This window comes from Arachis stenosperma, chromosome 1 (assembly GCF_014773155.1).
Source record: "Arachis stenosperma cultivar V10309 chromosome 1, arast.V10309.gnm1.PFL2, whole genome shotgun sequence".
Taxonomy (NCBI): domain Eukaryota; kingdom Viridiplantae; phylum Streptophyta; class Magnoliopsida; order Fabales; family Fabaceae; genus Arachis; species Arachis stenosperma.
The window spans coordinates 97,107,389-97,131,642 of NC_080377.1; the positions used below are offsets into that span (position 1 = coordinate 97,107,389).

At 33.7% G+C, this 24,254-nt stretch overlaps 1 protein-coding gene and 1 long non-coding RNA gene across 2 annotated transcripts; both read left to right on the forward strand.

Annotated features, from left to right (window-relative positions):
- Nucleotides 1-6,292: 6,292 nt before the first annotated feature.
- LOC130952443 (uncharacterized) lies at nucleotides 6,293-12,084 on the forward strand. Its single transcript, XM_057880769.1, has 4 exons — nucleotides 6,293-6,514; nucleotides 6,715-6,891; nucleotides 8,003-9,376; nucleotides 11,700-12,084. Exons 1-4 carry the CDS (start codon nucleotides 6,500-6,502, stop codon nucleotides 11,733-11,735), a joined length of 1,602 nt encoding a protein of 533 aa, XP_057736752.1. The 5' UTR covers nucleotides 6,293-6,499; the 3' UTR covers nucleotides 11,736-12,084.
- Nucleotides 12,085-20,260: 8,176 nt separating this feature from the next.
- Nucleotides 20,261-22,364, forward strand: LOC130961722 (uncharacterized). Its single transcript, XR_009079611.1, has 2 exons — nucleotides 20,261-20,493; nucleotides 22,019-22,364. It is a non-coding gene; the product is annotated as an uncharacterized LOC130961722 (long non-coding RNA).
- Nucleotides 22,365-24,254: the final 1,890 nt, after the last annotated feature.

Below are 24,254 nucleotides of genomic sequence, written 5' to 3' on the forward strand. Positions count from 1 at the left end.
GTAGAACAAAGAGCTGGGCCTTCTCTGCCAACTGGTGGGACTAATAATGGGCCTACTGTACACTCAAGCTCCTTTGATTCAGAGTATGATTTGTAGATCCTTGTTTCCTCTGAGGAAGAAGTTAAGAAGCATCATTGGCCCGAGTTCAATGATGAATATGGATTTGGGAAAAGCTATTTTGAAGTGGGCACCAAGTTTGCAACTCTTGATGGTTTTAAAGAAGTGGTGAAGAACTTGTTTATATCTGAGGGCAGGGAGCTTCAGTGGATTAAAAGCGATAAAGAAAAAGTTCAGGTGGGCTGAAAAGGAGAAGAATTTCCATGGGTTGTACATGTATCCTTCAACAACTCTCTTAAGTGCTTCCAAGTTAAAACTCATAGATCTAAGAATACATGTACTAGAGACATGGGCAGTAACATAGGCAGTAATGCTGCTGACTAGCACTGGCTGAGTAAGAAAATTGAAAAAAAGGCTAACTATCCATCCTCAAATGACTAGAAAGGAGATTTTCTAAAAGATGAGTTTGGCATACATCCCCATGATAAGATGGCTTACAGGACACTAAAATTGGCAAGAGATAGAATTGTTGAAAGCGAGAGTGAGTAATATGCAAAGGTGAGGGATTATCTATTCGAAATCCTACGAAACAATCCTAGATCTACTGCACTCCTAGAGGTGATACCAATTTTACAGTCTCCACTAGTGTTTGATAAGATATATATATATGCATGGATGCATGCAAAAAAGGCTTCAAGAGTGGTTGTCAACCACTAATAAGTTTGGATGGGTGCTTTCTAAAAAGATACTTTGGTGGACAATTATTTTCAGTTATGGCACAAGATGCCAATAATCATTTCTATACCATTGCATATGCTATTGTTGGATCAGAAACAAAGGATTCGTGAAATTGGTTTTTGACGCTCTTAAAGGGAGATCTGGGAAATGCAAGTGTGCACGGATGGAATTTTATGTCAGATCAACAGAAGGTTAGTAATTTGGTTGTTATGCCTATATTCTACAATCCCATTATTATATTGGAATTTAGTAATATGTTTAAACTTGTGGTTCTAAAAGTGGCTTCAATTTTTTTTCTTGATTGTTCATGCAATTTACTTAATTTGTTTAAGTTTGTGGTTCTGAATTTTGGTTCAGTTTTTTTCTGTTATTGATCCACATCTATATAGTGAAATAATTTAATTAACTATACCGATTTTGAATATTTTTTCATGGCTTTTTATTAGATCATCTTTTCTATGACTAATCATGGATGTAGAGAAATAATATAAAAAGAGAATAGTATTAATGTACAAATACTAAGAAAGGCTATCAATGTATGAATACTACTAGTACTTCCAGTACTCCCTATTTATTTGAGTCAAAAAGCCAAATCCCTATTTCTCAAAGAATGAACAATAATAACTTTACATTATAAAACAAGAGTACATAACAATTCTCAAAGGCTATTAAGAGAGTTATTATAGATATGACATAGCTACAAACTTATATATATAGATATGTACATCAATCATCATTAGAATATTTCTTTCTTTTAGATATAAGCGGTTTCTTAATTAATTACTAAATTAAATTTACTAGATATATAAAAATACTTAATTATTTATGGCTAACAGTTGTGGATCTGTTATTATTCACATACTTGCCTTGTTCAACGAAAAAGACTTGGCCGAATGATTAAGTCAGCAATAGATGGAACGCAGAGTGGACAGGTGACAGCGAGAGAAAGCGGTTTGAGGTGAGCCGTAAGATATCAAAAGTTGATGTCGATTTGATTAAGCATACTTGTTCATGCAATATGTGACAACTAACATGTTGACTTAGCTTCACTTTGCCTAGTAATTTGTTAATTGCCAAATGTGTTCTAAATATGTCTGTTTTATCTGATTGTTACACCCCAAGAATGCCTTGTGTTCATGCCATTGCTGCTATTAGGAAGCGACATGACAAGCCCAAAGATTACGTGCACAAATGGCTTTGCATGGAGTCCATCCATCTCACTTATGCATACTCTATCCAACCAGTTCCCAGTGAAGAGTATTGGCATAGAACTGGTTACATCAAACTAGATCCTCCACTCATCAAGAAGCTGATTGGTAGGCCAAAGGTGCATAAACGAAAGAAGGATCCAGTAAGGAGACAAGGTAAAGAAGACATTTCGAGTAACATGCAGTAAGTGTAGAGAGAAGGGTCACAACTACAAGACGTGCAAGGGAGCACCATCTGATCCTAACTGGAAGCCTAAGACCAGGAAACCAAAACAGCCTAACTCAACTAGTCAATCACTTGTGAAATTTCTATTGTCCCAATCAGCTCCTGTGCCTGAGGTAATTCACTTAGTGGGATTAATGTGACTTCATTACTAAATTTATGGGATTTATGTGTCTTCATTAATAAACTCAAGGGATTTATATATTTATATAAAAAATCTCGAAGGATTTATATGTCTTCATTAAAAATCTTGAAGGATTTATATGTCTTTAAACATCATTACAGCATGACTTATTTGTACATCTCCATTTGGTGCAGGTTGGCCAGAACACTCCAACAGTCCCACCTGAAGGCTTACTAGGCCCAACGGTAACTCTAGAAGGAACATGTGCACCAATCCTTCCAACTCCACTACTAGTTGCACCAACCCTTCCAACTCCAAGACCAGCTGTTCCAACACAAACTATTCCAAGACTAGCTGCACCAATACAAACAACTCCAAGACTTGCTGCACCAACACAAACTACTCCAAGACTAGCTGCTCCAACCAAGACAAGAACCCAGACTCGTTTTAAAGCACCAGCTCAATTTAGGCCAAAGCAATCAATCATTAGGTCAACTGCACTAACACTAAGTCACCCTCAAGTTGCTCTACTAACTTCAACAAATGTGACAACAACATCAACTAGAGGAGCATCAAAGGAGACCCTGGCAACAACAAGTAATGCCACAACAAAGATGTTCAAGTTTATAATAAATTCAGGCTTCAAGAATCAGAAAAAGTGACATAGTTGTTCCTAACTTATTTTGGAAACAAATATTAATTTTTATGACCTATTTGGTTGTAATACATATTGGCAAATTTCTTTTTAGTCAATGTAGTTACTTTTAGAGTTAGTGCTTTAGAAAACTATTTCATATATCTACTGCATTTTCTTTTTGCCAGACTTGATTATGTTATGGTATGGTTGTTTAATGTTATAGCCTTTGACTATGTTATGGTTTAAGTTAATTGAATGGATTATGCTTGTTTAATGTTGTAGCAGCCCTTGACTATGTTATGACTTCTTTTTGTCTTAGGTTGATTGAATGAAAATAAACATATTAATTTACAAATATTGCATGCAACAGGATCTGGATGGATAATTCAAACCTTCATTCTTTCATTCATATTAAGTTATTAACCAAAATATTCAATAGACATAGTTCACTAAAATTCACATTTTTTCTCACGTTATTCATATCCTAAACAAACAAACACCAACAACTACAACAATCAAGGCAATAACTATGACACAAAAGTTATTACTTTTTTTGTTCTCTAGGTAAACTATTTTTTGCTCTAGATTAGCCATCATGTTCTCCAGTTCTTTTTCCCTTAATGTTTTTCAACATCACAGCTCTGATTGTCACCCAATGTCCTTGTTGGCTCCATGCATCCAATTCTTCTAATGTGGCCATCAACCCACACAAAGAATTTACAATGTGGTTGTTTCACCTAAATCGATTCGAACAAATAAAAATGTGTTGGTAAAAAAACTCAACTTCATCCACATATATGAAGAATTGCAAGCTTACCTTGAAGAATAGGCATCCAAAAAATAGACTATTCGGGTTGGTGTTTGTCTTCGACATGTAAAAGATGGCATACAACCCGCAGAAGTATTTTGGGGCAACACCATCTTTCTCATCCCCAGCTTGCAGCGAATATGGGGTCACATTTTCAACTTTGCGTTCGTGTCGTCTGCCATCTCCACCTCTGCTTCATCTCGTGCTTGAGGAATATCCATCACTGGCCATCAATCTAATTAACACCACCATGAACAACTATGATAAGCTACTGGATGCACTGTTTCTCTACCCAATTTCAATCTCATTTGGGCTAACACTGAAAACGACGTCGTTTTCATTAGCAGGGACCTATTTATCCTTCGAACTTTATCCCCCTTCCAGCGTGGTACCATAACGGATACTTGTACACCGTTTCAACTGCGTCAGCAAATTCTGTTTGGTATATAAGAGGCAAATGAATGGAAGAATTCAATTGTCCTCCATTAGTTAAAGTTAGGAATCTTTTTGTATTTAAATTTTGTCACTAATGTATTTGTTAAAAACTTAAAATGTCAAGAACTTATTTGTCTTTTTTCCTAAATTCAACAACGAAGACAAAGAAAAAAGCAATGGAAGAAAAAGTTGAAATCGAGTCAATGAAAGCAAAGACATGATGACAACAGAAAAAATACTAAGACACAATAACAATGAAGATGAAGACGCAATAGCGATGGAGAAGAATAAGAAGCTAAGAAGCAAAGGCATGACAAGAAAGCAGCCATCAAGGACAGCAAGAGTTGCAGAAAAAAAAAAAAAAAAGATAAAACAAGGGTCCTGAAAGCCACAATCACTTATCAGGATAATGTTATAGTAAAGAGTAACGAAAATGATTTTTTAGCAAAAAAAACTACAAAAAAAAAAAAATATTATGTGCAATACATATATTATCTATAAATTTAGTAAAAATATTTACTATTTATAAAAAATTCTCTATGGTAACTAAAATTACACCTCCTTTTCCATCAACAAAAGTCAGGAGGATAAACAACATCTTTAGCAAAAATATTTCTCCCATTAATAATTAATTTTTTTTGATATATTGAAATACTCTAAAGTGCTGCACATAAAAATTTAATGAATTTAATTTTTAACTTTAAAATCGTACAACTTATATAATTTTATTTTAAAATTTTGCAAAAAATAAAAAAATAACTATTTTTTCACAAGAATTTTTAAATAAAAAATATTTACTTAAATAAAAATAAATGTCTTTAAAAAGTTTTGACTTTAATACAAAACTAGAAGTGAGCTAAGTCGACTTGTAAACTAGTTTGAACTTAACTCATTAACAACTTAATAAATTGTGTTCATGAGCTTGTGAATAAAATTTGAGCTTAAATTTAAACTCATATAATAAATGAATTGAATATAAATTTGTCAGGCACTTATGAATATATTATAAATTTTATATTTTTAATTTATAATAATAATAATATAGAATTTTAAACACATATAATTTTTGTATATAATTATGATAAATAATAAAATTATAATTAATAGGTAAATAATATATATAATTAATAATTTTTTATATATAAATATAAATTATATTTATTATTTGAGTGAGTTCGTAAATTTATATTTAGCCGAGCTTTACAAATGGTTTCAATTATTAATAAATGGAACTCAATTTTTTGGCTAATTTTTTTTATATTGGCTAAATATAGGTGTAATACATTGTTATGGGAAAATTAGGTGTTTTTTTATATGGTGTTTTATTCAAATCGGACGGTCCGATTTGTTTATTAAAAAAATAAACTACAAATCGGAGGGTCCGATTTGCTTGAAGAATAAAATAAACACGAAATCGGAGGGTCTGATTTGTATTTTTTATTTTTTTTAATTTGTTAAAATGAAAATCGGACGGTCCGATTTCAACATTAAAATTTTTTTTTATTTTTGAAATTACAAATCGGACCGTCCGTATTGTAATGTTAACTTTTTTTATTTTTTTTCAAACTGAAAACGGAGGGTCCGTTTTGTGCTAATACCATATATATGTAAAATATCTCTCTTCTCCACATTGTTGTATTACTACCTTCTCTTCTCCGTATAAAAAATCAAAAGCGCAATTTTTTCTAGCCAAACTTCAACTTAGCAGTTAGCACTCAGCACGGCTCATTTTTTAAGTTTCACTCTACTTGGACACTGCTGTACACAAATAGGCAGGTTTTCATTTCCACGGAGTAAAAGGGAGCTCGAAACGTCAGCGTTTTCAGGATGCGTCGATCCACGTCAAGCATCTGAGATGGAGCTGGTGGACCCTACACTCCACGGGTTAATTGTGTAAAACAAGCATCAACCGGGGAGAGCGACCAGCAACGCCCGGTGATACGGTTTGTGATAGCGACGTGGTGAATGAACTGGTAAATAAAATCACGCGGAGGGCAATTTCGTAATTATAATGAAGGCCTTTCACTTCCTAACAGACACACCAACACAACTACACAAACACAACTCCTTACTACTCCTACTACTGACTCACATACGAAGAAAGAGGGAAAGAAAGAAGGAAAGAAAAAGATTAATTTAAAAAAAAAAAAAAACAGAAAGAAACTTCCCCTATTCGGCTATTCCCCTCATTCGATACCCTCTTTCTTGTTTAGTCTTAACTAAACCACCGAACCCAACAACAATCCGTTTTCGGATGCTTTAGACCACAATGGATGATTCGGAGGTAAACCCTTTCGTCACCAACAACCGTGCATTTCATTCTTTTCTTATTGTTACTTTCTCTACCTGAATTTCTTTTTCACCTTGTTGGATGGAAATGGATTCTTTTTCTCTCTTTTTTGGTTGGGTTTATTTTGGGGGAATGGTTCAGTGGCGTTGATTCTCGCTGGGTTTTCTTTTAATTTTGGTGGTTGTTGTGATCAGAAATTGACGGCGTTGAAGAAGGCGTACGCCGATATAATACTGAACACGGCGAAGGAGGCCGCGGCGCGAATCATGGTGTCGGAGAGGAAGGCCATGCGGTTTCAGCAGGAGCTCCTTTCCACTAAGGAAGAGGCGCTTCAGATGCTTCTCAGACTCAAACAAATGCTTGATTCTAAGGTCTAAACAATTGCTATTTCATTTTTTATTTTTGATTCTGTGCTTCTTGTTATCGATGCGTTTTGATTGGCTTGCGTGTGTGCGCGTGCGCGCTTGATTTGGAGGATTGTGTTTGCGAGTGGGTTTTGTTTCGTTGGTTCTTTCTAGCTCGATTAAGAAAGTTTCTGTATGGTTTAGTTCTTGGATTGGATTGGATTGTTGAGTAATTGTTTGCAACCGTCTTTGTCGACTTCTCGAGGTATATTTGAATGGTAGTATGCACCCTTTGAATGCATGGGACATGAGAAAAAAAGGCTTGGCTGAAGTTGAATGACAAAGAAAATTGTCGCGCTGTTAGCATTCATTGCAAACACCTGAAATGTGGGTTGCCTTTGTGATGGTTATGCTTGAATGGTGGTGGCATGTCATTTAAGTTTAACGGTTCTTCCATTGATTGAATGTCATCAATGTTTGGCATCTCAAACATTATTGGTCAAAGAAGCCTTCACTTCGCAGAATCATCACACTGTTCTTACCTCTATTTGTTATAATTGGTTAATCACATTAACACTTACTGCATTCACTTATTTGGAATACGGGATTAGGCCTAACGAACTGGTACTAAGAATGGTAAGGATTGACTATATTTTGTTTTATCACATTCGTGGGGGTCACTAAACAGATGCAAACAATATACATTTTTGAAACTATATGATATATTTATAATTCAATCTGAGAGAGTTAAACTAGCATTTTTGCAGTTATCTAATTTTGCATCAGTTAATGCACGGTTTGGTCTCGGGAAGAAGCTGACTTGATAATGAGTGCAGGCTCTATAATAGCTGAATTATTTTATGTTTGTGCAATGTGCATTATAGGATCGTGCAAGAGTTGGAGAGTCATATCGCATAATGAAATGTATCATGTATCTTCTTTCCAGTTTGAGCTAAAATACAGCTGTCTTGTGTCAAATGCAATTTGCTTTCAGCTTACTAGCATTGGAGTGCATACTTATGTTATCGCATGTTCATAGCTCAACATGTTGGCAGTAACTTGTATAGCTGAATCCAAGCATTTTAGTCATCTGAGTTAAATCACCTCTAAGGGATTGTTTCTATTGGCAATTTCACAGGCTAAAGAAGCAGAGCTGACATCACAGACTCAGCAGAAGAAGATTGAAGAGCTTGAAGCTCAGCTTCAAGAAGCCGAGGAAATAGTCAGAGACCTAAGGGCTGAGCTGAGAGAAGTGCAGGATGAGCTGGAGAATGTGACCAAACACCAAATGCATCCCTCAGTTGAACAAAGCATAGACGGTGAAATTGAGGCTCAGGAAAGTCTTCCACAGGAGAACAGACTTAATCCTTATGATGGATCTGTAAATTCTGCTCCTGATTTACAGTTCGAATCAGCCTCAGTTTCTGATGTTAGGGATCCAATTGTAAATGGAATAAATGCTGGAGGTAAATGCTGTGGGTCACATGATCATACAAACAACTGCTACATTAATAACCCCGATTTTGCATCCATAGTCATTAGGAGGAAAGAGCATGAGCTTTACAGAAATGGGTGCACACAGAGAGTACGGGCATTTGAACGGAGCCTCTTTGATGGAAATATGTCAGCTTCAGAAAATTTGGATAGTCTGCCCGCTGAAACTTCAGTAAGAGTGCATGAAGAAGCTAAACTGATGCCTATGGCAATTGATGCCAAAGCTGATAATATTTCAGAGCCAGTGAAGCCAGATGAATCTAAATTGGTGGAAGAAAATGCTGGCCTTGTTGAAATCCCTGTGCATAGGAAGAAAAGAAGATACGGTAGACATGCGGGTCTTCTATATGGTAGAAAGATGAGTCTTCAATATGGTTTGTATTCTGACAAGATTGAGGAAACAAATAAAGCATCAGATCTTTTTCATGACAATGGTTCTCCATGTGTATTGGATAAAAATGACCTCTCAATGGTGAAACCTTCTATTTTGAATGAAAATGAATCTCAGAAGGATCTTACATCTCCTCCTGTCACTAAAGTGCCCACAAATGCGAATAGCACAGTTGAGAAATCAGGATCTCATAAAGATACTGAAAAGGGAGAAGTATTTCTTAAAGCTTGCAATGGTCTGAACAGAATTAAAGATGATAAGGAATTGTTGGATAAATCAGACTTGACAAGAGAAGAGAGTTTGTCCACAAAATGCTTGGAGGTTCCAGCATGTGGGGCAGATGGTGAGGCCCCTAATGGATCACCAGATAAGCTAGATGCGAAGGTTTCTGATTTAGATGAAAAAGTTTCTTGTCCATCTTCAAATGATAAGTTTCTCAAGTACACATTCCGGAGAAAACGCAAGAAGGAGTCTGTTGGCACCCCTGATGTTGATTGCTCTCCTGAAAATGGCAGTTTAAAACAAAAGTGTGTAGAGAAGCAAAATGGTAATGCGGAGCCTCAGAAGTCTTGCACAATGACTGAATCATCTCGGGATAGCAGGCGATTAGCACAGGTTGCTCGACAGGTTGGTTAATAGTTGTTTATTTCTCCGTTTTCAGCAATGCTCGTTCAAGTAAATTTTGTCGTTTACATTTGAGGTAGTTTTAGTAAATGTCAAACAAACTTTATTGCGTAGTTGCATTTGGTTGGGTGATTGTATTAAAAAGCTACAGTATATTGAAATTAAATCCATAACATATTGCTGTAAAAAAATGCAGTAGCAAACTAGTCACCGTGGTTTGGAACTTGTTTTTCTTCACTATTATACACAGTAAAGCAATATTATCATGATTTGATAAACATGTGAATAAAACATTATTGTGCTTTTGCATTTCTTATTTACATAATTTCAAGTGTGTGTCTGTGTGGGTATATGGATCTTCCCAAAGGATTAAAATAACTGTTTTAGTTAGTCTATTAATCGACATTTGAAGAATTTTTATTGTTTGAAATATATATATATATATATATATATATATATATATATATATATATATATATATATATATATATATATATATATATATATATATATATCAATCCAAGTTGAGAAAAAGACTTGTTGGTCTCTGTAGTTATTAGCTGCACCAAACATAAAAAAGGTTCTCATTTTAGCATTAAGACAGAATAGATTTATGAAGCTCGGTTATGTTTCTTTTGTTCGGTGAAGAAAGAATGAACTCATAAGTCGATGAGCATAATGCATACAAGTCCCATTTGAACCCACCGTTGAATTCCCCACTATTCCGAGAAACCTTCCCACTCTTGTTTTCACTGGCCACCCGTGTCATCTTTCAGGGGTATTCCCCTAAGACAAACTGTCTTCTATGAAAAAGTAAATATGAATCACTGTTTCATCATATGGAATATTTTTAAAAACATGATGATAAAGTCTTTCTATAAGCAAATCTCACCCATAGACCATTTCTTGATTTCGAGGTTTTTGCTGTAGCAAAAAAATTTCCTTAGTGGAAATGCAGATCTTTGATATTTGGGTTGTTCGTTCTTAGGACAAGGTGTTGCTTAATCACATTTCTATCGCATCTTTTATGTTAAATTAAGCCTTCTACAGATACGCAAACTGTTTTTGACCCTAGAATAGGTAATTGTTTCTAAATGCTTAGTTTGTGCAATATATTGCATATATACCCTACTTATACTTTCCACGCAATTATCAGACAGTTAAAACATCAATGTTTTGCATAGAATGATTAATACCAATGCCATATGATACTTCTCAGCAGCTTTGTTTTTTTTTTTTTTTTTTTGTGTTGGGGGTGGAAGGGGATCCACAGTCAAGTGTTTTGGGGGCATTTGCACCCACAAAGGTTTTGTAATTTTGTTGTAAATTACAGCGATATGTATAGTTTGCCCCCCAATATTTATTTTGACTCCACAATAAAGATAAAATTAAGTTTAACCCTTAAAATACTTAAAGAAAACTTGTTTATTATATTCTTTTGTCATCTTTTCCTCCCATAACCAAAATTTTCTGAATAACCAGGGTTTGATTTCCTGTAAAATGTATGCTTTGTTGAATGCAAGCTGAGTTCTACTGATTGGTTCTTCTTGTGTATCTTAAAACATTCTCTTGTGAGGTTTGCTTTAAATTGCATGCATCAATTTACCAACAGAAATGCTTTGTCTTGTTTGCATGAATTTGGCATTGCTTTTTGTGTGTGTTAAATATTTTTACTTTAAAATGCAGTACGTATACTAGCATATTTTTTTTATGAGAAATGTTATTAGGTGGCCAATATTTTTTATCAATATTACCCAACACTTTGGGTCAACATCTTATTTTTATACTATTAGAATTTAGGGTTTAGGATTCAGATTTAGTCTTTAGTGTTTAGATTAGAGTTGGCCAATAATGATAAATTTTGTTAGTCATATATGGTATTGCTCTTTTTATTTTTTATTTTTTATTTTTTATAATTGAAGTGTCGTTGCCTTCTCTATTCTTTTAAGTGCGCTGACTTGAATTATATTGTGTTCCCTAAACTAAACCAAATTTTGCAACTTTTACACTTCGTTTTCTTTTTCCCGGTTCAATTTAAAGCATCTGGTTTTTTACCATTTTGCTCGAGGCTAGATCATAAGCATGCATTGACTTCTTGCCCTTAATATTTTTTTCCCAGCAAGTATTTTTTATGATGGATTCTGTATTTTGTAGAAGCATGCTTCTTCCTTACTTTGAACTAGTTTATTCTAACTGCTAAAGGAAGGATTGAAAATAAATAAAGGGAATGGCAGGCATTTATATATTTCAGCAATTAGAAAGATGTTCTTGTAATATGAAACTAAAGAGAAAAGAAACTAACATGTTCATTCAATTTCATTTGCAGCTCATATCGTTGTCTGAGAAGAAATGGTGGCAGTAGCCAGTAGGGAAACCGTCTAATGCTATGATGAAGCGAAAGAGCTGAAAGAAAGCAGTCCAATGAGCTTGTGTTTCTATGAGGATGATGCTTTACGTTTGGTAGAGCTGTGGAATGTGTTAATAATATAACATGTATTACTATAATATATCTACGTTGTTATCATCCGTAGCTTAGATTATATTATTATTATATAAAAAACATAGATTTATGTATGTTGTTGCTGCCCTTTTTTACGGGGGCCATGTTCGCAATAGAAATTTTGCTGATTATAAAATTTTATATTCCCGCTGATGGTGTTTGCTTGTTCATAATTGTTTTTTGAAGAGTGCTAGGCCTAGTAATTTTTGTATTTTGTAATTATCAATTGGTTATTAATAGTATTTTTAATGGTGTGAGATTAAATCTAATGGTGTGAGATCATTCAATTTTTTTAATAGTTAAATATTGGCCAATTTTTTAAAAAATTATTGATTCCGAGACCTTTCCATATATTTTTGTTAAGTAATCATATGAGCTTCGAAAGATTAGGATTTTAATAAAATAAATCTCAAAAATGTATATAACAAATTTTTTTTTTAAAGATATGTTCTATTTGACAAATTTAACTAAGGTTGAGTTTTGTCATGAGAAAAAAATAAAATAAGACATTAAAAATAAGATACAAAAGACAGAAATATAAAAAGAAGTGTTTTTGTATTTTGTTAATTTATTTGGTAACAAAGAATAAATTAAAATAAATTATAAAATTCAATTTATTCTCTTTTTTATTCAAAAATCTTGAAAAGAAAAATATAATAATAAAAACTATAATTATAAAAAATTAATAAGAATAATAAAAAATAAAAAATAAGTTGTGTTTTTGGTTAGTGGCTGTCTTTTTTGGTAATTTAGTGTCTCTAAATATAATATTTTTGTCCATCATGTCAAACATACTTTTGTATTTTCTTCTATAACACTAATTCAGTGTCTCTAGACATAACATTTTTGTCTATGTCTTATCTGTTAAACATGATTTTATATCTCTATATCTCTGTCTTAGTGTTCTCTGTATTTATAAACAAATGCAGCCTAAATGTTTAGTAATTTATTTACTTATATATGTTTGGTTCATCTTGTTAGATAAAAAAAAAATATCTTTATAAGTTCATTTTGTAATTTGTATTTTTTGTCAAGAATCTTAATCTTTCTAGATGTAAAATAGTTATTAATTTATTTTTTGTTTATTGATAGATGACTACTTTGCTTTAGGTAAATATTATTTTAGTTTTTAATATTTGAATTAAATTCTATTTTCATTTCTAAGGTTTGAAATATTATATTTTTATCTCAAATATTTTATTTCATTTTATTTTAGTTCATTACTCAAAATTAATTTTTTTTTAAATATCATTTTCTTTATTATAGTTTTCTTCTAGATTCTCAAAAATTGAAATTGTAGTAATTATGATGGTATGTAGTTGTAGTAATTTGAGAATAATAATAGAATAATAAAAAAATAACTTTTTAATAATTTAATTTTAATTAAAAGACTAAAATAAAAATAAAATATTTTAAATATTAAAAATAAAATTAAAATTCTATCTAAATATTAGAAATTAAAATAGTATTTTACTGTTTTACTTTCATATTTGGTTTGTTGACGAAAGGAAATGGGGCTGTTTCCTTAAAGACTCAAGATGTTTATGCCTTTTAACTTAAAAAAATTCTTGTAAAATTGTGGGGTTTTCTAGCAATTTTCATAATCAAGATGGGTGAACTGAAAACGCAACACTAGTTTAAAATTTGTCCACTCTTGCACAGAATATATTAACAAGCGTTTCTATTGTGTATTCCAAAATTGTGCACACTTAGTCATTTTATTATTATTTTTTATCTAAGTTTTAAATATTACAAAAAGAAATAAGTGTTGTTAGTATAACCATTTTACTAAATAGAAAATGACTCTCGTGAATAATATGGACAATAAGTTTAGCATTAGCTCAATAAAATAAAAAAAAATACTCCACTCCTTAAATTATTTTTTAAATTCTAATATTAGGATAATTATTTGCAAACCTAGTGAATTGAACATCCAGCCATTATTAAGTATGCACGAAAAAACTGAATTAAAAAAAAAACTATCTGTATACCTATTGAATTGAACATCCGACATATGTTATTAGTCTAATAATTATACAAATAGTTTGATTAAGTAGTTACTAATAACACATGCTGGATGCGTTACTAGTTTAGTACTTATGTGGCTAGTTTGATTAAGTAATTACCAGTAACATATACCGAATGTTCAATTCAATAGGTATACAGATGGTTATGTTGATTCTTAATTGGATGGTTATTCTTTTTTATTTGGTTTACTCATGTATAGTTAAAAATGACTGGATGTTCATTTTACTAGGTGTGCAGATAATTATCCTAATATTAGAATTTAAGAAGTAATTTGGGAGTAAAATGTTTTTCTATTTTATCGGGCTAATTCTAAAACCCATTAATTACAATGTTCACAAATGTCATTGTTTACCTAATAAAATCGTTTTAATTCTAATTTTTTTATTACATTATTCATCTTATTTAATATTCTTATTGTTTTCTTATACTTTTTTCTTATAATAATAATAATAATAATAATAATAATAATAATAATAATAATAATAATAATAATTTAAAAGCATTTACGAAGTTCTTAATTCATTATATATTTCATACGATAAATAATAAAATATTAAAGCAAAAATAATGTATACTAAACCCACCTACGATTAGGTGATATTTTTATAGGGAGCTTGAGTACTATAGAATATTACAGGCAAACGATCTTTTTTATGAATTATAACCATATATATATATAAGAGTAAAAGATAAATAGGTCTCTAATCTTTGTAAATGCGGATATTTTTATCTTTTAAAATTGAAAAATACATTTAAATTTTTCACCTTATAAAACGTGTGACAATTATACCTCTCCGTCGAATTAGGGCTTAAAACGGCAATAAAAAATGCTGACCTAGAGGGGTTGAGAGTGACTGTCTGTTTTGGTTGATGATGTGGATGAAAAACAAATTGTTAATGGATAAATTGGTCTTTGTGCTTCAAAACGGCGCTGTTACCATCACTGAGTCCTATTTCATCAAAATGCATGGACGAACCCATGGCCGTTGATGGTGCAATCGTCCATGACGAGTGAAGAGGGTTCTTCATACACAAGACTTGGAGGGGATCTTCATGCGCCGTGTCAGGAGGATGTGATCGAGATGGGATTGCGTCAAAGTGTTTCTGCAGCGTATGTGCCATTCTTTACAAGTCAAGAACAACAACTAACCCTAATAGAATGTTTCTCGGGTGTCCATTCTTCAAAGAAAGTTACTATTTTGTCAATAATTGGATGAGACTGTAATGTGTCTAATTGGGTGATTCTTTGAAAATTTACTCCAGGTTAAAGAACGGTATTGTCGGTACTTTGTCTGACTTGATGAACACCTGAAAAAAATTAGGGCCATGGAGTCTCAAGCATTGGGTAAGGTGGATGATGCTGAGGGAATAGACGTTGAAAAGCAACTGCTTGGAAGTCACAAATTGGAAAAAAAAATGGAAGAGTTGGATAGGAAACTATTATCTATTGAAAATAAAAAATACATGAGTTTGTAGCATATTACTATGATTAGTGTAGTTCTTATTATTGTTGCTGTATGTTTCTTAAAGGGCTGAAGATGATTTGATGTACATGGTGATATTATAATGAAAATTGCCACTACTAGCTATTTAATGGGAGGTTTATTTTGGACTGAATCCAATTTTCTATGAAGTTTGAACAACTAAAAAATATTGCAAGTCAAGTATAAGGTAGTAATTTTGCATAGATTATAACCAAAATAGAAACAACAATGTATTTGGCTTAATCCCAAACATTACATAACAGCATAAGTTTGCCACAAAATAACAAAACATCTAGTTGGCATGTAAAGAAGCTTGCTAAACTATGATAACTAGAAAGCATTGTTCAATTCATGCTAATAACTAGGACAAAAAATAGAATTCATGCAGTTGTGTTCAATTCTTCTGATTCTTAGATCCAGGAGTTTGGATGAACTTGAAAATTCTTATGGTCCCACTGCTAGTTGCTTTCAATATCTTTTTTGATGGTGCCTCATTGGTGCTGGTGATTTGAGTTTGCGGTGTATTTAGGGGTGGATTTGATGGTGGATTTGATGGTAGATTTGCACTTGTTAGGGGTCTGACAATTATTTGCTTGGGTCTGGATTTAGAGATAGTAGTTTAGGGTTTTGGTTGCCCCATTCTTGGCAGCTGGGATGGAGGCCTGAATAGAGTTTGGACTAGAGTAGATGGTATTGTTGCTGCAGCTACTTGAGTATTGAGTGGTGTAGCAACTGGTGTAGTCCCTAATGCTGCTGCCTGCATTGTTGTGTTGGTTGGTAGTCCAGCAGCACTTTGGCTAACAACATTATTATGCAAAAGTAACCGACATATTCAGAGATTCAAATTCAAGGACAAGAAGAAAGTGATTGGAATTATAAGTGTATTGTTTAGGGTGGTCTTACAACAGACTGTTCTTGCACAGCACTAGTCTTAGCAAATTTTTCATCCTGTGTTTGATTTTGATCCTATGCAACAAAGATCCAGCAAGATAACCAAATGGACAAATTAGTCCTTAAAAAAGATGTATAATGATATTATAATCACTGACTAATTTAAAAATGTACAAAATTATCCTAATGCTTACTTACCTCTAGTTGAGGGGCTGATTGTTAAAGGGGAAGCATCACCAAGGCTTGTGTGTTTTCAACAGTTTTTTTAACTTTTTTCTTTTTTAGTTTTCAGTTTGGGTTGCTTGGTGCTCCTTTACATATCTTATAGTTATGGTCTTTCTCGTTGCATTTGCTACACGTAACTTGAAAGCTTCTCTTTAGTTTGTCCCTCTGAATATGAGCCTCAGCAGGGTCCTTGTTGTGGTTGTTGACCTTTGACCTCTCAATAGGTTGCTTGATGGGTGGTGGAGCAGGCCTGAACTAGTCAGTAGCAGTCCAGAATCCTCCCAATAGGTTTTATGCAACGTGCATATGTCTTATGAATGGATTCCATACACAGCCAGGGATGCACATAATCCTATGGCTGGTCATGCCTTTTTCTAATTGTAGCAACAGCATGAATGCATGGCATGCCTGAATCCAAAACAATTCACATGTTACCTAGCATTATATCAGAACAGATGAAAAGAAAATCTTTCAAATTAAACCATGTACCAGTCAATTACCGTATGTTGCATGAACATGTGTGTTTGATCAGATCCACATCTACTTTGGTCTTCTTTCTGCTAACTTCAAATCCTTTTCTTTTGTTGTCTCCTACCCACTCAGCAATCCACTTGTTGCTGGTGGGTTTTATCCGCCTCTGTAACTTTTTCTCCTGGACTAGTGCAAGCTTTCCACTATGGTGCTCTAATAGCCTAATGTGCTTGGTCATTCTCCTAATTAGATAGCACCTAATTTCTTTACTGACTTAACTCTGTACTTAATTACTTTTGCGTTAAATACTTCACACATCTTATTAGTTAGGTTATCCACCTTGGGTGGCTAAAAAAAGCTTTAACCCAAGTGGCATGTTCAAATTTCATCAAATACTCCCATGCCACCTTATTAACCCCCTTCAGCTTCTCCATGGTCTCCTTGAACTCTGGTTTCGTTGTGCACTTAACACACTCCCATACTATGTCTCTAATGTGCATGTCTTTGAACCGATTTATAAAATTCTTCCACATGTTCATGACACAATTGCGATTATGTGCTCTTGGCATTACCTCCTTTAAGGCTAGTAGCAGGCCCTGCAAACATAGAATATTGCAAACACATAAGGTAGTAAATACAATCCAAAGTAATTTAATATGCTACCCTAAAACATACTAGTCTAATCTACCCAAAAATAAACAGCGTATAAGTTTGACCTTTTGCTGGTCGGACATAAAATTCCAACCAAATTGACTGGCATCACCTAGATCTTCCTGAAGTAGTGTGAGGAACCATTTTCATGATTCCTTGGTCTTAGATCTTGCAACACCGTATGCCACTACATAGAATTGGTTGTTCGCATCCTATGTCACTACTGAAAGTAGTTGGCTTTCGTGGTATGTCTTAAGAAAAGCTCCATCTAGATGGATGAAAGGCCTACATCCAATCTTAAAGCGTTGCTTATAGCCCTCGAAGCAGATATATATTTTGTCAAAGATAGGGAGGGATTGAAGGATAGGTTTCACATCAACTCTTGTTATCGAACTAGGATTATTCTTAATTATCTTCATGCCATAGTCCCTGAACTTGCCATACTTTTCTTTTTTGTTTCCCATTATCCTTTCTTTGAACTCTTTCACTGCCTTGTAAACCATCTTCGGATGCACCACCAAGTTAAACTCTTCTTTAAGGAAGTCAATTGCCTCATTAGTTGTCATATGAGGTTGACTTGCCATCTTCTTCTCCATTTTCTTACTCATCCACTATTGATCAGCAGCATTACTACCCAAATCTCTAGCACATGTATGCTCTGGCTTGTAAGTCTTTACCTAGAAGCATAACAATATCTTGTTGTAGGATAAATGTGCCAGCCATGGACAGTCTTCACCCCTGCAGCCAACCCTCACCCTTTCCTTATTATTTTTTATTCAGACAAGTCCCCCCCTTTAGAAATGAACATATCTCTTATCGCTTCTTTGAACCCATCAATAGTTGCAAACTTGGTTCCAATCTCAAATCCATCCTCTCCAAACCCATACTCATCATTAAACACTAGAAATTCATGCTTGTCTCTCTCATCCGCTGAAGACATTGTTGTGTGAAGATCCTCTGATTCATACTCATAAATGGTGTCATCATCATTTGAATTCTCCTCATTCACATAGAGGCTAATTAGAGGCCTATCATTGAGCTGCACAGTAGGCACAACTTCTACAACATGTACAACAGACCTAGTTCTTTGAGGTTTTACATTAGGCCCAGTTTCTTTGAACTTGGCAGCAGACTTGGTCCTTTTGGACTTTATAGTAGGTCCAGTTCTTTTGGGCTTCGCAGTTGGCATGGTTCCTTTGACATCTCTCCCACTTACACTCCTTGGTCTAACTCTTTCTTTACTTTCACTTGACTCTGCCCCTATCCCTTCCTTGACATTGACCTTACTCTTTGGCAGAACCTTCTCCTTTCCTTTCAAAGTTCCTTTTCTCTTCATACCATCATTTTTTTCATTACAGCTAGAATAATTATCATCATAAACAATTTCAGAGACAGTCGAAGGAAGTTTATACAGTTTGTTCTCCCCACTATCATACCCATCATCTTCTGTGAATTGTGATGACTGAACCTCCCTCATGATGCTATCAACATCAATATGATAATCAAATTCTTCCGCCCCCATTTCTACAGTAGCATCTTCTTCTACTATCTGTGACTCATCAACAGGGTGGTCGAAGTAAATGTAAAACTCATTAGTGGTTGAATTCCTCAACTTATTCTCTTGCATCTCATTGATTCTTGCATCCCTTCTTAGAATGTGCAGTCCAGACTCAATGTCACTGCATGTTGGGTCATACTAATAAACTGTTCAGTATGATGCATAGCCCAAACCCTTGAACAATGTCACCAAGTTTCCAAAATTCACGAAGTCCAAGTCTATCTTCGGAAAATTTTTTAACTTTTCCACCAATATATCAAGAGTTTCACTGGGCCCTCTACCAAAATGGCCTCCGTGATGAAAAACAGGTACCACATATATATCATTTATCTGCATTATCCACAACTACATAAATCAGACATTAAACCCTAGATCAAATGCCTGAAATTTTGAAATGAGTAAACTCCACATAACTTTTTCTCATTTTTTTACTCGAAATAAAACACGCAATCACCCTAAACCCAATCCCAATGCATTATATTGTCACAAATATTTAAACAACAACGTACGTATCAATGACTATTACTCTTACCTCTGTAGAAGATGGCAACTTCTTGCTAGACGAAGTAGGCCGTTACCTTTGCCAACCACGACATCCGCTAAGCACACTACTACTTTCAACTGGAAGAAGAATTTTTTTTGTTTTTTTTTTTAGGGAGAAAGAAGCTGCTTGTCTTCTAGTAAGATTTTCTGTAATAACTGGAGTGGCTTTTGGGTGTTGTGGAAATTACAAAGGGTGAAATAAGGTAGGGGATGGTAACGGCATCGTTTTGAAGCATAAGGATCAATTTGTCCATTAACATTTTATTCTCCATCTACATCATCAATCAAAATGGATAACTCACTCTCTAATCTTTCAGGTCAGTATTTTTCGTTGCCGTTTTGAGCCCAATTCGACGGAGGGATATAATTGTCACGTGTTTTATAAGGTGAGAAATTTAAATATATTTTTCAATCTTAAGGGACAAAAATGTCTGAGTTTAAAAAAGTTAAAAGACTTATTTGTCTTTTATAAATTAAATTATTAATTATTAATTATTAAATTAAAAATATAACTCATATTTTTTTTTTTTGGTTGAATCGGTGATGTAGAACGGTAAAAGGGGAAGAAATGGGAGTGGCAACTGGCAACCCTAATTGAGTTGTGATTGGAATTTGAGAGGCGAAGAAGCAGAGAATGGGACTTGGTGGTAAAGTTGGCGATTATGCTTTCAAGGCATTCACTGCAACCCTTGGAGCCACCACCCTATACCTCACCGCTACGTTCTCCGTCAATCTCTACAGAGGCTTTGTCTGGCACAATTCTCAGACTGTAATATCTCTTTCTCTCTTTCTAATTTCATTCTTGCTGCGTCTTCCTTTTGAACTTAAAGACAAGTAAACCCTAAATCCTAACCCACAAAGTAAAGAAGTAGATTAAGAAGCTTTGGAACCCTTTTTTTGTGTTAATTCATGTGAAATCCTCTATTCGCTAACATATGATTGCGGTTTGTAGCCACATATATATATTGAAACTGTTTCAATTATTTGGATCGTGGATTGTAGCTACACATCAAATATTCCAGGCTATGGTGTTGGGTTTGTTTTCAGTTTTAATAGTTACTTTTACTTTATCTTCATCAATTACAAAGATGATACATTGTTTTTTACCCTCCAAATTTCTTGTTTCCAGCATTTCCTTCCTTAGAAATGCATACACAGTTTGTAATTACTAGTGAAGATATTTTAGTTGTGAATGATAATTTCCTTATTGGAGCTTACTCATGGTGCTAAAATAGAACTTATTGTGTTCTCTTTTTCTTGACCGTTCTTACTTTTTGGAGTCCTCATTTGTTTTCTTAGTTCACATTTCAGTATGTGTTGTCGCTTATTGTCAGTTTGTTGCTTTTACTGTTACCTTTCAATCCATTCAAAATTGCAAATCCTTTTAGTTTCCTGAAGAGTGCAAAACATTTTTATCTGCAAAGTTTGGAACTACTCCAATTGCAACTTGAGCAGCTCACCACACACAATTTATATTCTCTGAAAGCATGCATAATCAGGTGTTTTTCTCTGGAAAGGCGTGCACCCCAAAGCTCAGAACTTTTGTTGATGATGATCCACCATTATCACTACTTTGTTTTCTTGCTCCTTCAGTCTTTCTCCAATGCTGGTGATTGCAACAGAAGAGCTCCAATTCAATAACCAGTGTTGTGCACAAATTAAAATGTTATATGGACTCTTCGACTATGTGGTCTTGGATGAATTACCTGGTTTATGTTCTTTTTGTTGTATCGGGATATTCTCTACATGACTTCTCTATCGAAGTTTCTTGAGTCTTGACCATGTTTGCATGTACATGAATCGGGTCTTTCGTTACTCGATGTAGCCCCCAGGGCCATATGCTTTATAAAACTAGAGGCAAAACGTACCAATTTGATCTTTGACCTAAAACCAATGTCTTGTTGGGACGATTTTGTGGTTTTTAGCTTAGATGACTTTATTTTATTGGTTTTTATCAATTCTTGGTCTAAAATATTATGTTTATGGTATGTCATGTATAGTATGCTTTTACATTGTTTGTTAAATCTTATGATTTGAAATTTAATAATTATCTTAGAAAATTCAATTTGTAAATTACATTCAACAACCTTGCTCCCCAAGTGTCATGCTTCAAATGGAAATGTTGTGAACTCTTCGGCGAATGTTGTGAAAATGTGGTTATGCTTGAAATCTTCCCTAATTTACTTGCTTTGCTTGACTGTGTTCTAATATATGTGTTGCATATTATTCATGATTTACTATCAAATTTCCTTGAGCAAATATTCCGTTTCCTAATATTTCATATTTTTGTGCAGAAATTTGACGAGCAAGATGCTAAGGAGCAAGCTTCATAATTTATTATGGCAGCCACATTGATCATGTTGAATTTCAAGTCCTTTGTACAAGTATGTGAACTCTTTTCTTGAAAAAACACTAAATCTTAGTTGGGCAAATAATTCCATTACGAGTGATAATAACTTGGCTATCAAAAGCAGATAGTATGATCTATACCTTTTATTTATTTACTAGGGTGGATAATAGTTGTATGGTGGGATATTGATCGCCATTTTGCCATATAGTTTATTTGATTTGACATGATAAAATTATGCCTGTGTTTGTAAGCTATTCTATAGGGCTAATTTCAGGAATTCGTTGTGCTAATTTCTTTTCCCTGGTCAAAGCTGTATTCTCTGGTATTTAGTCGTTTCAGGATTGACATGAATCACCCATTATCTATACGAAATGCCGCTGTGTCTGTAATTTTCGTTCATTCTTCCGAGCCTTCCATGGAAAACGGTGCAAACTAATTTTCGTCTTCCCTACTTAAGTTATAATTAGGGTAATTCACCTGAATAAAATAAATGGGGTCTAAAATTACAGAGATGTCATAAACAAAAATAGGTTACACGTTTGTATGTAAATTGGATCAATGTAACTTGATTTAGTTATTTGCATGTAAATCGAATCAAATAAATTCGATTAGCATGTTACCTAGGCTAATTCGATTTATTAGAGGAGAAGCGACAGAATGCTTCATCTTTAGTAAAACAAAACAGGTGAGTTCGATTTATAGGAAAATATAGCTTAACTGGATTGAGTTTTCAAAGTAAAGCGAAGTATGGAGAGTCGATTTATTCCCTTATAGATTGCACAATGCTTATAGATTGCACAACCAACGAAAGCAATATTATTTATTTTATTCACTGTTATGCTATAGAAGGTGTTTTATTATAAGAGTAAAGTGACAATTAGCTTTTTGAAAATTTCGATTTTGAATTAAGTAGCCACTGAAAAAAAGAAGTATCAATTTGGTTCTTTAGGATAAAAAATAGTGGATACATTATGTCCTTCTATTAATTTATGATATAAAACTTAACGGTGGTATAGGTAACACTATTTGGAACGAAATTTCAATTGTTTTAATAGGATTCGTGATAAATAGAAAGCAATTGATAAATGTTATATGGAAATTTAAAAAATAATGACTGGTTTATTGTCTAAAATTATATCGTTTTCATGTTCATATGACAGGAACGAGACACACACCACTATAAATAACAAAATATATGGGCAATTCCTTTTCGTTTCGCACTATCCATTGACGAAAGGACATACATGTCTACTGTTTACTATCGTAGAGAATTTAATTGATATTTTTTTTTCTTTAAGAACTAATTATTTAATCCTAAATCAAAATTTTCAAAGATCTAATTGTACTTTATTTTTATTATAATTATGTCATATATAATTGATTGATATTACACTTTCATATGTATCCTAAGTTGATCAATTGTTTTATTTATTACTTTGGAATAAATAATAAGAGTTTAATTTTAATATACTAATAGTATAGAAATAATATAAATTGTTGTCTCTTTAATATTATCGATCATCAATAATTTTAAATTATTTTATTTAACTTAACAATCATAATTTTATACAACCTCGCTTATGCTACATCTGCGGTATATAACTGGTCCTAAACTCGGATAAAGGAGAAGGGTTGTGTTAAGCTTTCGACAGCCAATATAAAAACTTAATCGAATCTTATGACATGGATTAAAGACGTTATTGTGCTAAAGTTAGGTCGTTGCTAGGAAGTAACGCGTTGTATAGCTCGCGTATAGAGTCAAATGAGCAAGAGCCACTATATCTGTACCCAGGTGTAGTGTTAAATGAGCAAGGGTTCCCATGTTTTCGTGAACGGACGAGGGTAAATAAGTTAGTTTACAAAGAAAAAGATAAATGTAAAAGTCGGGGCGATAGAAGGCTGAGAATTGGGACATGGAACATAGACACTCTAACTGGAAAATCCATGGAGGTGGTGGATACCATGACAAAGAGGAAGATTAACATCATGTGCCTACAAGAAACAAAATGGGTCGGCGTGAAGGCTAGGGAGTTGGATACCTCCGAGTTCAAACTTTGTTATACAGGAAAAGTGAAGAATAGAAATGGAGTAGGTATTATCGTGAATATACAGTGGAAGAAGGATGCAATGGATGTCAAGAGGGTGGGTGATCGGATCACCTCTATCAAACTTGTGGTGGA